Source organism: Zeus faber (genome assembly GCF_960531495.2).
Source record: "Zeus faber genome assembly, chromosome: 13".
In the NCBI taxonomy this organism is placed as follows: domain Eukaryota; kingdom Metazoa; phylum Chordata; class Actinopteri; order Zeiformes; family Zeidae; genus Zeus; species Zeus faber.
In genome coordinates this window covers 29311293-29327729 of record NC_137198.1, presented here as the reverse complement: position 1 = coordinate 29327729, position 16437 = coordinate 29311293, and the positions used below count along the sequence as shown (strand labels likewise).

The window sequence follows — 16437 nt, the reverse complement described above, 5'->3', positions numbered from 1 at the left end:
CCGATGAGTCTGTCGGGTCTCCAAACTACATATTGTCACGAAAACACACGAGAAGTGACACCGGAAATGACACAATACCATGCGCTTGACAGGAATATTAATTTTTTATTATGAAAGCAAAAGAAGAAGAATATATTCCTGATCACTGTAAATAAATGGATATAAGCAGAATATTAATAAGAAATATATTGAAAACCTAGAGAACAAATAGGTATAATAGGTAAAATAGGTATACTGTGTTTCTGGCTACTGCTCCGGTGCCCTCCCGTCTCCCCCTCTCTCTTTTTCAACCCCCCCAACCCATGTCTGCTCTCACTGGCTGTAGCTCGTTGCCTCACTCCTGACTCGATCCCGACACGACCAGATATTAAACATGCTTGATATCTCGCCGCTGTCTGCGAGCCATCGGCGACGACAGGCAAGCAGTCGGATCTCGTTGTGAGCAGTTCACACCAAATGCTTGTCGTTCATGGAAGCGCTCTATGATTTTCCTCCGATCTTGAGCTTTGCGATCTCCAAAAACCTGTCGCAGAAAATTAGGCCAGAATCAACCCTATAAATTATTATATTATTTAATATACAGAAAACAAAGGAGGGAAATAAATAAGGTGAAATACCGTATACCGCAGTATTTTGGTAGATACGTACTGTACTATGAAATTACTGTGAAATTTCATGTTATATCCCTAAGTGAGACTTCTGTTAAAATAACAAGACAACAAGATTAATTATGCATAATTGCAGAACTCGTGATTTCAGTTTCCACCACTAACAACCCGTGGTAATGAGCACTTGAAGAACACTTGATTTAATTACATTTTTCTGACCGTATAGAATTACGCATTTCTGCGCTCGAGCTGTTCGTGGAGAAAGTGTGTACTGTGTGTAGTCTGTCTCGAATCACATCATCACCCTCTCTCTCTTGACTAAGAATAAGTGAGCTGTGGAGCTGAGGGAGCCGTTCGGAAAACAAGTGCCTCAGTGCTTGAACTTCAGATGGGTAGAAGGCAGAGAACAGAGAGATTAACCCCCACAAATCTGGTTCAAACAGCAGATAAGGGCAGATTGGCTGCAGTGGCGACGAGAGCCAAGCGCCGATCTCTTGTCGGATTACGAAAACAGCTATGGAATAAAAGGGATCAGTCTTATATGCAACTCGAACAGGATTTAACTGCAAAAATCCCCACAGAAGCAAAAACTGACAAACAGGAACCTTCAACTACAGTAGAACCTAATTTATGTAAACCTCATGGGAATGACGGAATGTTCAGTTGACCGAAACACTAATGAATATACATGAAAACAGTTCCAAAATCAATTCAAGTTGTTTATTCAAACCCCACCGGAAGCAAACATAAGAACATCCTACATTATTTACTCATAGTGTGATCAATGAACATTGAATCAATAATTATTTTGAAACAAACATCCGATAATACAGTGTCCTGTCAGCTGATTAGCAGGGAACCATAAAGCATTTGACAGTAGACAAGAGGCATACGCTTTAAAAAAAAATTAAAAATAAAAAATTCATTAATTTACAGCAATAACTACCAAGCACAGACGGACATCATGCTGACAGCTGACAGGAAAAGGGGGAAGAAAGCTAGTTGGTTTGACCTGTAAGTTCAGACAAGGGGTTTCTCACAACTGAAGGGGACTCACTGTAAGTAGGAATACAAACATCATGGTTTGGGTTATTGAAACAATTAACAGAGGCTCTGTGTCTGTGTTTGTTGTGAGAATTTTTGTTTACTTCAGCATCAGGGCTGGATATGGAAATGAAATAATTTTATGGTGACAACAGACTTGCGATCACCACCGACAATGAGACAGTCTATGACTTCTGAGACCAAATTTCAGAAGTTTATCGCTTCAGTCCCACCCTTACAGGTACAAGGTAACACCCACATAACTATGTAAATAGGGTAACAACAATTTGCGCCGTGGGTTTGTTGAGTTGTGTTACAGCGGAGATGGAAGAGAGCAAGCATTTCAAGAGTTGACGTCAGTTCAGTTGTCAAGGGGCATGTTCCACGATCCACTTGCAATACCCACCCCTGAACAGCAGAACCAGCAGAAGAGGAGGTGGGGAGAAACTGAAACCTCTTTAGAGGCTTTTTTTAAAAGGTAGTGGAACCAGATCTATAGTATAAGGGTTTGGAAGCAAACCAAAATGTAAAAATCCTAGATTGAGTAGTATCCAAATAGCTGACAAAGGATCTGTATTTCAGTGTAGAGTGGACTGTAATTGCAATTCAAACAACTTGCAACCGCATTCCAAACACAGGTGTTCTGAGTGCACATAGTCAGTCCAGTCACATTACTAAGTTATTATAGTATCCCATGCCGAGTGTAAGTTGGATATTCAGGAATTAATTCTGTAAACAAACCAAAATGACTTTGGAGGCAATTCTACAAAAGGTGAGCATATGGCGTTGATTTTCTGATGAAAATCATACTGTCCTCTTAAATTAGATATGTATTTATAGTTATTTTTTTGAGAGAGCAGACAGTCAGCGGGACCTGGTCTAAAATGGGACAACAATAACAAATTATATCAGAAATAGAATATATTTTTCCTATGCAATGCAGGTGCTGTTGCAATAAATAAAGTGTGTTGTGTTTTGTGACAACAGAAAGGGTAGGGATTTGATGAGAAGAGAAGTAAACTTCATCTCTGCACCAGACACAAAGCAAGGATTGGACTGTTGATGGCACTTAATTTCATGATTTACACCATTGGAAAACTTCAAGATATTTTACAACCAAATTCAATCTAGAGATTGAGTAATGGATGATTTACAGCTCTAGTGTACAATGAGCACAAATCTATCAGAGTACTGCTGCCGGAGTCCTGACTATAGGAACCAAGAAATCAAAATTACATGTCAGCTCTAAAAACCTCTATGCCCAGTGCGCCATAGAGCCAAGTAAAAAAACATCCAAAAGTCTAAAAGGCATGAAATTGATGGGTGGTCAAGTACATCGCCAACCTGCATTCAGAGTATTAGCCATCTAGACCTCTTATGTCCTCAGGGACTGGGGTGTGTGTGTGTGTGTGTGCGCGCGCGCACACACGCACGCACATGCACGCGCGCGCACACACACACTATTATTTTCGTAAAAAACTCCTGACTATATTTGAATATATCAATAAATTAACAAATCTTGTTTTAAGTAATGACGATAAGGACCCAAAAGAATACCGTCAAACCAGATTTGGCTAATCATGCAAAGGGGTTACAGAGTGATTCTCTTCTTTTCTTGGGTCTTTTCAACATTATTTGCACACAACCTTTAAGTCTGCATTCATTTTATGGTGTTGACAGAGCTGCTAACTATGCAAATCAACATGAGCAGGCACCCGTACCCAGTTTAGGAACAATTGGCATTCATCATGCGGTACCCCATCAAATTGAGGGACTACACATTTCATGAATCAGGCCCTTTTCCCTCAAGAACAAAAGTAAGAATCATTTAAGAAAGGTTTAGTGAACAAGGCCCACTAAGTCTTCCATTTGGATAAAATGTGCTATGCATGTAGTTTGTCTTTTCTTGTAGTCCAGGCCTGGCATTTCTGGTGTTCCAAGACAGTCTCTGTGCAATTTAGGTTTGAGATGTCACTTAACCTCCATCTGAGACAATATTAACCATGCTCTTTTACTGCAGTATTTCCAAATCTAGAAAGACAATTTCCTCAGCCAGAAATAAATTGTATTTTTCAAGAGTAGAGAAACAGAATTCAGTTACATTTGAGATTCTGCACCTTCTTCTTCTCCTACTTCAAAGAGAAAAATCAGTGCACACACTGGCACTGTCTACAATTTATTAAAGCACATTACAGGCACCAGTAGCTTCCGGCCCAACTGTACCTTAAGGGGGGTGATGCGCTCTGTGTCCGATGGGGCTGTCTCTTAAGGTCTGCACAGCTTCTTTCAAGAAGCCTTATTTCTGACACATCTTGAAGTGGATGGTTTTGAGACTTAATGAACCTTCTTGATCCTACCAATTAAGACACTACTGAGGGTTGGGTGTTTGATTCCAGGACCAAAGCTGCCCGAGGTTAACTCTGGTATTCTGGACTCAGACAGTGGAACTGGCATATGAAATCATTTAATGCGGCAATACACTTTGGACTGACATCTGAGGTTGGATAAAGAAAAAGAGCCGACCATGCAAAGGTTCATTAATGAGGAGAAGAGCCCTGACCTCATTTCTGGGGCTAATGCTGCTTCTTCGCTCCTGTGCTTTACACCGCTACAGAGAGTGGCTGCCCTCCTACAAGGGATGTCTGAAGTGCCTAAATTTATCAAACTAAATATACATCCCGAATTTCATTGTTATGAAATGTTATAGCTATAATTAAGACACGTCAACTGTAGTAGTTGCTTTGTTCTCTTCCCAACAAATTTCCACTGGGGTAAAAATGTTGTTCATACTAATTTTTACAATATTTAACTAATCTTTTGGTATTTTAAGCATATTTTATGGTGCAGGCTGGATCAGTGGTTAGCTCTACAGCCTCATAGAAGGTCCAGGGTTTTGCATGTATTGGAGGCTTTTCTGTATGGAGTTTGCAAGCTTTCTTTGTGTTCAAGTAAGTTTCTTCCAAGACCAAATTGTATGCAATTTTGGTACACACTGCCATTGCCGTTGACCAAGGCATTGGCTCTACACACTAAGCCACTAGCAAGAACATGTTAAAGGTGGAGAAATTCAACAAATAAATAGCTGACTTGCTCAATAGAAGTGCCTGTAGTCAGTCACAAAGATGAAAAACAAGTGTCAGGAAATTGTTTTTAGAACTGACATTGACATGAAATTGGAACACCTAATCAGCATGATTTTGAACTTTTTATGCTTTATGTCCTTTGACCAAAATGTATGGGGGTGAGTGCAAGGAGTGCCATAGAAACATGAAATAACTCATTTTGGAGGTGGCCTTAAAAAAAAAAACATTATTCTTATTGTACACACTCAATAGGTCATTCAGATCCAACACTTATTATTGAAAACATTTTTTGCCCAACCAGCCAGTAGTCCAGAAGCCATACAGACAAATGCAGAAACTCGACAGAGTTATTCAGTCAGTTTGGCAAGCGGGTGCGCTTACCAACTGGCAGGTAGAAAGACAGGCCTTGTCAAGACCGCTCCCGAACCCCCAACTCCTTTCCTTGCTGGCAGCCAATGAATTATGCAGACAAACTCGGCCTCACGAATATTCATGAGCCAAATTACACTTCAAAGTGATCGGAGGGAGAAATGTTATAATAATAAGAGGCACATCAAACAAGACCTCCTCAGTGACAATACAAACCAAGATGGAGAGAAAGGAATAATGACTGGAGAAGGAGTGTCTGAGATGGAAAATAAAGCAGTGGAAGTGTAGTGTCCATTATGTTTTAATAATTGGTTGTCATTCTTATTGGTGGTAATAGATTTTATTGTAAGTATTGTAATTATTGCGAGTACTGCAATTAAAAATTGCAATTCCTTAAAATTTACATTTTTTCCTAAAAATGACAAAATATTACATACTGTATACTGCATATAGGAACCACTATAATCTCTCTCTCTCTATATATATATATATATATATATATATATATATATATATATATATATATATATATATATATATATATATATATATATATACACACACTAACCTATTCCAAAATCACCTGTCACAAAGATTTACAGTGAACGATTAAGATTTCAATATCCATTTCACAATTTCTTTTGTGCTTCGTAGCCTCCATGCCTAAATGGGCAATAAAGGACAAATTGTTGTTGAGGTAGTTTTCTCTATGAAGCTAGAAAAGGAATCTGCAAGAAGGAGGCAGCAACAGCAAGTTCTGGAAGAAGAATAGCAGTGTGGGGAACATGTTCCATATACAAAATGTTAATTTTGCCAATTAAAGAAGCAGAGAGGATGACCATCTGTTATGTGAATCAGTAATAGATATCTGGACAGGAATGTGATTAGAATTTACAACCTCTTCGATCTGCATTTCCAGCTATGTAAAGTGATTTCCCCAAATGAAACTTGAATGGATGGATGACTCTCCTCTCCTCTGGAGAGCTTTGATGATATCTTTTAATTATTTACCTTTTATAATTATTGAATGACTGATATTGCCAGCAGAAAAAAGGTGTGTTTGTTTATGTGTCTGTTTGAAAGGAAAACACGGTGTTGATGCAATAGACATGATTACCATAGTGCAGCAGTTCTAAAATACCAGTCTCTGACCCCGCACCAGTACGCAAAAGACAGGCTTCTCATCCAATCCTTTTGGTGCCCAAAAAGGCATGCGTGAACACAGTAGCAGAGCCTGAAGCACCACGAAAGTGGCATTGCGTCGAAGTAGACTGAAATATTTCTGCCACTGGCACCTGCTGTGCACATGGATGGCCACAATAAACTGTCAAAATGTAGATTACATTGCCACAACAGCAGGTTGTTAATGCATACATTCAATCTCTATTATGATGTTGATTATAATAACGATTGGAAAAAAAATCATTCACTGCTTCTGTTCATTGCTGTAGGTTGATTTTGATCATAGAAGTGGAACAGCTCTGTCTTTGCTTTGCCTGTTGGACCGAAAATACTGATCTGTAAATACTGAGTACTGATCTGAGGGAATATTTCTATCACCCCGTGAAGCTATGATATTCATTAGGTCTATATTTCTCAGTTGGACAACATCACTGTGTGTCAAACTATATAAAACAGATTGTGGGAGGCAGGGAAGTCAATATGTGACTGTAGTATGTAGTCGAGGGGGAGGAGCACAAGGACTTTCATGATCCCCCAAATCTCTTATCTAAAAGGAAAAAGGCCAAAAAGCATGCTTTGGAAAGATGTTACCAATTAAATTGGATCACAACATAAGTGTGACTATAACTGTATCTACAATATATTCACACAGGTTCCAACTGTATCTATAATCACTGCTGTGTGTCGAATCTTCACTTAAATAAGTAGGCCCTAGAATATTGATTGTACTGTATATAAAAATTTAATTATTTTGGGCCCCCTTCCCTGCTCCATTGTCCACGGAAAAAAACTTAAAGTGCTTTCTGGGAAGATTGAAAACCATTACCACAGCATGAGATAAAAGAGGGAGAGCTTGTGCACATGTAAATAACCGACTGCAGAATATTATTGCACAAAAAAATATAAATATAAAAAGGGCAGAATCAGAGCAAGCCACTCCCTGGGAACTGCATGCTGTTAGCGACAGCTCTGCTACAGCACAATACATCTGCAAATAGCTCAAATGCTCGATTTAATAAGGCCCTTTGGATTCTGCGCAGCTTTCTGAGCAAGTGGGAGTCGAGTTTCATCTTTTATTTTTTACAGGTTAAGGAAAGAAACTATTTTTTTTTTCCAATCGCACACTTAATGTTTTGATAGTGTTAGGCTGTGGAGTAGAAGTCTGTCTGGTTAAAACACACATGCACACTCAACATTTGCCTTAATGTAAATTTTCTGGTGCCCATTTTGTGTTGCTTGCTGGCATTGTACTCATGCAGGTTATGTTTTCTAGTCATCCTGTCCCCGTCTGATTTTAATATAAAATAAGCCATTTGTACCCTGAACCCTCAACTCTTGCTATGGGCTTGTGCTTGCCTCCTTCTAAAGAAAATCTCTGTGTGAAAGTCTTTGTGAGTAAGCTTTTCACTGTCTCCTGTCCTGTGAGGAAAACATTTATTTTGTGTTTGTTTTAAAACATTCAGACCAACAATGATACAAAGAGGAAAGAAGAACAGGCAAGAAGTGCATTGTTGCCCGGTTGGTAAGCCTTGCGAGGCATATGAACTAGTGCTGGGCGATACAACAGTAAGAATAAATATTTTGATGATTCTTTCCTGGATGTCGAAATAAAATAAGCTTGATAATGTCTTACACGGATTTGTTGAATAATAGAAGCGTTAGGCAAGTGGCAATGAAAAGTCAATCAATTTGGACGATTTAAAGCGGACCTTTCACCTCTAGCAAATTATTTTTGTTGATGTAAAAATAAATCCCGCCCCCCTCTTGGGTAGGTTTCCAGCAGAGAAAGTACGGAGAATGTCCAAAATTAGCAACTCAGAGGACAAGGAAAAAGATGTTGGTATTGTTGACAAATACGGGCCACATACATCAATAGCTTGGCGTTTTTTTGGATATTTAAGTTCCAACCTGAAGACGGGTTTTTAAAATACACAAAGGCATACAACTGTCTTCTTTATTTGAAATTAATTAAGTATTTAACAGAAATTGTGATATATATATATATATATATATATATATATATATAGTGATAATTATCGTTATAGAATGTAACTATACATATATTTTATTATATTAGTATTTTATCATCATAACATTTTTAGCCATATCGCCCAGCAACACAAAGTTGGCTAACGTCGGAATGTCCAGCACAATATACACAATTTAAGTAACTATTTCCACACTCTTATGGCTGGAATTGTCTACCACACACTGAAATTGCATTATGTGTGATTTAGGTGCACTATGGTTTATGTTTAAGGGCTTTCCATCTTGAAGAAAGTTTTCCCCTACTAAATAGCGACTGTTCAGTTGGGATAAGGCTAATATTGAAAACCTGTTTTAAGCCTGGTTAATGTTGGACATATGCAACACTGTTGCAAATGTTGTGCAATATTCCATCCAATGAACCAGCCCCACTTGACCAGAGTTATCAGTCTCATGCTTCCTAATAGTCAAACACAGCTATGTGTCTGCAAGAGGCTGCAAAAAAACAATAAAAAAAAAAATAATAATAAATAAAATTGCAATCCTGCAATGAGTCACCTTTTAACTCTTTAAAACGTTCATCTGTCAGGAATGTAAAGCAATCTAACCCCCCGTTCACACAGGAGACAAGACACACCGAGATGATAACTCAAAACTAACTAATCAGATAGTCTGATTGGTTCGTTTGGGTTGTCGCCAACTCTACACTAGCAATGGCAGATTGTTTGTAAATGCAATCTCTTATTATCATTAACAGTCCAACAAAATCGGTTTCCGATCAAAATTGAGGTAAAAATATGGCATGCAGAAGCTAAATATTGATTAATTTATCATCTATAATGGCTAGTTTAAAAGTTTAACAACAATATTCAGGAGTTCCTTCAGTCTAGCAAAATAGCCTGTGCGCACCTCCCAACTAGAAAATGCCCAATTGGAGTTGGGTATGTAAAAATGGGGCTACGCATACAAGCGGCAAGTTGTGGGAAACAAGCAACAGCTACAGCTAATCAACAAGTGTTTTCTACACTGCATGTGTGAACAGTGGGTTACACAGAATTAGAAACAATAAACATTGTAGTCAGTATGTTATAAGCTGGTGAACACCAAATTGTAAGAAAACCTGCAATTCTATACTACAATAAAGTGAACTTTTGTTACACATTGTTATTTTCATATTTCACTGTTGACAGGGAGGTTGATTGGGCGGGTATTCACAATAATGACTCTGGTGTGGGAAACACTGGTAGTGGGATTGAGGAGCTCAGAGCTAGAATATTTTGTAATCAAGGATGCTGCAATCTGTTTCCCCTGCCTGCATTTTTCTTCCATCAAGCATTACGGCAGTCATCAGTGGTTCAATATTCGAATGCTATTGGAATTGTAAAGAGAAAAAGACGTTAGAATCGGAAAATTAACATTCGAAAAAAGAATATGTTGGGTTTCAGCAGAAATGTTTACATTTATATAAAAATATTACGTGCATACGTCCACAGAGTCAAGATTCAAGAGGTTTATTTGTTACATACATACAGTGGGCCAAAAAAGTATTTAGTCAGCCACCAATTGTGCAAGTTCTCCCACTTAAAAAGATGGGAGAGGCCTGTAATTTTCATCATAGGTACACCTCAACTATGAGAGACAAAATGAGAAAAAAAATCCAGAAAATCACATTGTCTGATTTTTAAAGAATTTATTTGGAAATGATGGTGGAAAATAAGTATTTGGTCAATAACAAAAGTTCATCTCAATACTTTGTTATATACCCTTTGTTTGCAATGACAGAGATCAAACGTTTTCTGTAAGTCTTCACAAGGTTTTCACACACTGTTGCTGGTATTTTGGCCCATTCCTCCATGCAGATCTCTAGAGCAGTGATGTTTTGGGGCTGTCGCTGGGCAACACGGACTTTCAACTCCCTCCAAAGATTTTCTATGGGGTTGAGATCTGGAGACTGGCTAGGCCACTCCAGGACCTTGAAATGCTTCTTACGAAGCCACTCCTTCGTTGCCCGGGCGGTGTGTTTGGTATCATTATCATGCTGAAAGACCCAGCCACGTTTCATCTTCAATGCCTTTGCTGATGGAAGGAGGTTTTCACTCAAAATCTCACGATACATGGCCCAATTCATTCTTTCCTTTACACGGATCAGTCGTCCTGGTCCCTTGGCAGAAAAACAGCCCCAAAGCATGATGTTTCCACCCCCATGCTTCACAGTAGGTAAGGTGTTCTTTGGATGCAACTCAGCTTTCTTTCTCCTCCAAACACGACAAGTTGAGTTTTTACCAAAAAGTTCTATTTTGGTTTCATCTGACCATATGACATTCTCCCAATTCTCTTCTGGATCATCCAAATGCTCTCTAGCAAACTTCAGACGGGCCTGGACATGTACTGGCTTAAGCAGGGGGACACGTCTGGCACTGCAGGATTTGAGTCCCTGGCGGCGTAGTGTGTTACTGATGGTAGCCTTTGTTACTTTGGTCCCAGCTCTCTGCAGGTCATTCACTAGGTCCCCCCGTGTGGTTCTGGGATGTTTGCTCATGGTTCTTGTGATCATTTTGACCCCACGGGGTGAGATCTTGCGTGGAGCCCCAGATGGAGGGAGATTATCAGTGGTCTTGTATGTCTTCCATTTTCTAAAAATTGCTCCCACAGTTGATTTCTTCACAACAAGCTGCTTACCTATTGCAGATTCAGTCTTCCCAGCCTGGTGCAGGTCTACAATTTTGTTTCTGGTGTCCTTTGACAGCTCTTTGGTCTTGGCCATAGTGGAGTTTGGAGTGTGACTGTTTGAGGTTGTGGACAGGTGTCTTTTATACTGATAACGAGTTCAAACAGGTAACGAGTGGAGGACAGAGGAGCCTCTTAAAGAAAAAGTTACAGGTCTGTGAAAGCCAGAAATCTTGCTTGTTTGTAGGTGACCAAATACTTATTTTACCGAGGAATTTATTCCCAATGAATTCATTAAAAATCCTACAATGTGATTTCCTGGATTCTTTCCCCCCCATTTTGTCTCTCATAGTCGAAGTGTACCTATGATGAAAATTACAGGCATCTCTCATCTTTTTAAGTGGGAGAACTTGCACAATTGGTGGCTGACTAAATAGTTTTTTGCCCTACTATACATCCTCTTTGTGCACGCAAGTGAATGAGCTTTGTCCGTGCGCCGCTCCGTGTGCTCTATTTGTTTTTATCCGCCAGCTGAGCAGGTGCATGGACATCTTTATGCTCATTAAATTAAAAAAAAAGGTAAAATAAGTCAAAAGACTCTACAGGTATTCCAGGCTCTGCCAGCAGCACACACCCCTGCACAGCGCACCGCGGCCCGGGACAGAGCACTGTGTCTCACCAGGGGGCAGTGCAGAGGTTCAGTTAAAACAATCGCTTAATAAGGCGGGGTGGGGGTTTTTTGGGGGCGCTTTCTAAAATCTTACAACAAAGGATATAGAGTGGAGGAGCAAAGAAAAAGAACCAAATCGTGTCATTACCATGGAGAAAGGAGCCGCCCCACTCCCCGGTCTCGATTTTCGCCCAAGGCTAATGCACAATAACACGAAGAAAGTCGATCTTTTAAAATTGTAAGAGATATTTGAATATATTGGAACTTATGTGTTTTTACAGAAGGACTTTTTAAAGTGATTTTTGGTCAATGTTGACAGCCCTATCAAGCGCTAGGTTACCATCCTGGGGCAGCATTCACAGTGGTTGGTTTTCAGAACGGTCAGATTGCTATTGCTTCTTTTAAGACTCGCCATGTAAGCACGGGTCACAGCTTTCCAAGGACTAGGAATGTGCAATTTTATAACTACGGATGACTATATACTCGGCGTGGATTGTTGTGATTGTCAAAGACAAATTGAGAAAAAGCTATACTTGCAGTATATGTCCAGATTTAATCAAAGTCCATTGAGCTTCGGCAGAGTAATCTGACTCACAGTTTGCTATTTGAAAGCAGACAGAAAACTAATTCAGCCTTTAAATGGGAAGATCTCTAAATACTGCACCAACCACACAAGACATGGTGTCAGCAAATTGGCCAATCACCAGATCTTTACTTTCATATCTATAGCAATCGACCAACATCAGGCAATCATGCTTTCAGCTTCATGCTCATCTTTAATGTTGTAACATATTTCTTTGCATAGAAGGGTTTTTAAGCTTTAAAATATTTGTGACAACGGTGTCCTTTGGAACAACATTTAACACTTTACAACTGGCGCATCCAAATATGAAGCAAACGGTGTAATTATCATAATAATTCTTTCCTCGATGTACGCAGTTAATTTATAGAAGTGTGAGGCATTTGGCAATGAAAAGCCAACCGATTTGGACCAGCTAAAGCTGACCTCTCACCTCTCGCTAATTACGTTTGTTGACATATGAACCGAACTTCTTTATGTATTACTTAGACATTCCCCCATTCCCAATGGGGAGAAATGCATGGAAGTCCCCAAGATATGAGAGTCTTGTCTCGGTAGCCACAGAGCATTAACAAGAGCACTTTGAATAAAAGTTACTGGATTGTTTGCAGTTAACAAAGAGACTGAAAATTACATAACTACAATTGAATGTTCAATATTTAAATTAAATCAAGTTCCAGTGTTAACACTAGGTTACAGTGATCATCTGTTGAACACAGGTTATTTAATGTCTTGTTACACAGTATACAGTGTCACAGTATGACATGGTGCTACAAGGTGCGACGTGGTGTTCAAATCTGTCTATAGATTAATGACATGTATAACAATTCCCCTTACTCTCCAATTCTTCACATCTACTGTCGCTAACTGGACAAATAAAAGAAATTTTTTTTAAAAGGGACCGCAGACACAGCCATACATACTTTTTCTGCCACTGTCTATTGGTATATTTTAGCAATCTTTGAAAAGGTATTTAAGTCAGATGATCGCTGCCATAGAAATAGCCTACATTTACAGAATTATATTACTTGTTGAGGTAAGCCTGATTTGTAATACTCTCCCTGCATGTTTTAGTTAGCTATCTACAGTATACATAGGCTAGTGCAAGTTCACTTATGTGTTTGTTTGTGTGTTTACCCTAACAGTGGTTCGTGTGAAATCCCAGCCAACTCTAAAATAGCAAAACCTCTGAAGAATTATTAAATTACTCTATTTTCTTAACTTGGCAGTCATCCCAGCAACGGCAAGCACAAAATATTATTCTTACCACATGTTTCACTTCCCACAGCTTGCTTACAAACTACAATATAAATAGCTATGCATTTTTATTTTATTTTACCATATCTAAAAAATCCTCTAAAAACCGATTTTAAAAAATCTGATAAAGGGTCCTTGGAACAATGACTTACCATGAAAAGACATAGAGAACACACAGGCTACTGTAGCATGGCATTGATGACTCACTCGCTTCCTAGGGGGGTGCGCCAAGTACCCGATAGCAACAAGTGGTATCGGATACCTGGCTTCATACGATACAAAGAGCATAACTAACATATGTGAGACAATGGTGACTTGACATCAAACATCTGTTGGTGTTTTTTTGACACATGGAAGCATGTTGATGTCTCGAATTTGTTAAAGTCGGCGAATATGTGCAGTGTTGCATAGTACTAGCTGTGGAAGAGGGGTGGTTGCTGGTGTATGATATGGTCCTGTAGTTCAATGGTAGACTGGTCCATTATTAGTAGGTTATATTGTAAACCACCGTAGAAAACGTGTGGGTACACTTCATATACCCTCTTCAACCTACACTATTGAGTACACGTCAATCCTGGCGGTATAAAAGCTCACCATGTGACCCCTGTTGCGGTTACGTTATCTGCGTTCCGTCTGGTTCGCTCACCTTCGCAGACGCCGACCTCGTAGTGCGTGATCCCGTCCCCGTTCTCAGGCGGTCTGATCACGCACCTGAGCCCGCGGTCGCAGGTCCCGTGGAGTCCGAACACGCCCCCGCACGACTCGTTCCGCTGCCGGGCGCACACGCGGCAGCAGCCGCAAATCCCGGGCACGACCGATCCCTGGCAGGCGCCGGCCGGCAGCTCCTCGCACTTGGAACGGTCGCAGGGCAGGCAGAGGAGGGCGTGCGTGACGCTCCAGGACAGGAGCAACGAGAGAACCGCAAAGCGCGCCGTCCGAAAGAGCGCAGACGGCTGAGGGGCAGCAGACGCGAGCATGACGACGACGACGACGACGGCGAGTACGGGGGTGGTCTACCCAGAGAGAAACGGGTCTATGCTAGAATCCAAAATATCTGGTCAAGAAATTCATCAAATGTATTATCCAAAACGCAGCCCCTGGATAAACGTTTCCTTTAAACTTTGGGTGACGACCCGACACGGGTCGATAGCCTGTTTCTGGTGGGGGCCCACATTTCTAAAGTGTTTGACTGTCGTTGTTCTTAATAAAATAAAAAATAAAAAATAAAATTAAAGTATTAAAGATCCCGGCTTATGGGGGGCAGTTAATATCCCGGTGAACGGGACGCAGATGAGCAGAAACGTCCGTTTCGGGATCGGATGGTGGAGGGGTCCAGGTTTTCTTGCTCAGCCAGCACAATAATATGCGCCTTTGGATGCTTTGTAGTTCCAGGGTGATAAAAAAAAAATCAACAATCCGATTCTTCGGTATGTGCCGAAGAATCAAGGAAAAAAACGCCAGGTGTTTAAAAAAAAAAAAAAGAGTCACAGGCTATCCTATGATAACTGGAAATAACAGTTTAAAGACACAACAACCGCGATTAGCGCCGAGTTGAAGAGACGGCGGCATAGAGTGGGACGTATTTACTAAACGACGCTGTGAAAACACCTGCGTGTTGTCCGAACAAGTTTGTCTGCCGGTTATTGAAACTGGATAATTTAACTCTTTAACGGAATATATCCTGTAATATACCGTCTCGCTGGCCTAGCTCATTCAGAATTCTTGAAAATCTCAAATCCTCGCCACGGAAGAAAGGTACAAACAACTTCCCTCGGTTTTAAACTATTCGAATGATTCTACCTGTTGTGGCCGAAACCTCCTGCCTATTTAGGCCCCTGAACACAACGGAAACTTTCCTTCGGTTGGAACGGTAAGTTGTGTCCCCGCGACTCTCCTCTCCTCCCGCCTGTCTCGCTCACAGCGGCGGCGGCGGCGGCGGCGGCGGCGGCGGCAGCAACGGTCGGAATGTCGACACGCAAATACGCCTTCGTGGCGGGGAGGGAAAACTCTATTCCCCACTCGTCCGAAAAGACAGAGTAAACGTTTTCTTTTCGCCTGTTGTCAAATATCCTTCGCGGGTCACTTTTGTTGTTGTTGTTTGTTTGTTTGTTTGTTTTCTTTGCTCCCACCGAACGTTTCCTGTTTCACGGACTTTTCCTTCCGCGGTGTCTCACCGTGACAGCCCCCGCGCGCACTGCCGAACCCTCTCTCTCTCTCTCTCTCTCTCTCTCTCTCTCCACGGTGGTGTGACCTCATAACGGAGCCACGCCCCGCCACTGAGGAGACCCTGCGCTCTGATTGGCTGAGCGAGGGGTGGTAGTGGGGGGGGGGGGGGGGGGTATGCGGCTCGAGGGCGCAGGTGTGGAATGTAGGGAGAGGGAGAACGAAAGAGTGAGAAAGACAGGCAGATAGATAGACAAACAGCCATGAGACAGAGGAATTTTAGCTGTTTCTGGCTGATTAGACTATCTAGAAAATAAACGAATAAAACCAGAGACATACCTATAACTGCCATCACATCGATAGAACTAAAGCTAATTCAGAATGCAGCTCTTTTATGCTGACCAGGTACGCTGGGAAATTTCCATCCATGCAGTAGAGACAGAATGCAGAAAATGATACCTAGAGAGAGAGAGAGAGAGAGAGAGAGAGAGAGAGAGAGAGAGAGAAGTGCTAGCGATGATCACTGGATCACTGAGAGCAGACACAAAGGTGTGTGGGTGTGGGTGTGTGTGGGGGTTAGGGTTGGGAGTGGGGGGTACAGTAAGTGATATAATGGACTCAGAACCACGAGGGATGGTGGCATTCGATGCGAAACAGACCAAGGGCAGGACTGCAGGATTGTATATGGCCGCAATGGTGGGTAGTTAGCTGGCTACATCCTGCTTGATTTATGTAACAGGCAATCGTGGTCCCTCTTCAGAGATAACTAGGTACGTAGGGATCTGTTTCTTCACCAGGTTTGAGACGGCTGTTTACTATAAGGACAGC

The 16437-nt window shown here is 41.0% G+C and overlaps 1 protein-coding gene across 1 annotated transcript in view; it reads right to left on the bottom strand.

The window, feature by feature from the left end:
* The window catches only part of crim1 (cysteine rich transmembrane BMP regulator 1 (chordin-like)), a gene marked incomplete at its 5' end in the record, with an annotated part of 132952 nt that extends 118529 nt beyond the window's left edge, over window positions 1–14423 (bottom strand). The window contains one exon of the mRNA XM_080012090.1: window positions 14093–14423. Within this exon, the coding sequence (XP_079868216.1) occupies window positions 14093–14423 (331 nt within the window). The remainder of the gene's footprint in view (window positions 1–14092) is intronic.
* Between the last annotated feature and the right edge of the window lie 2014 nt (window positions 14424–16437).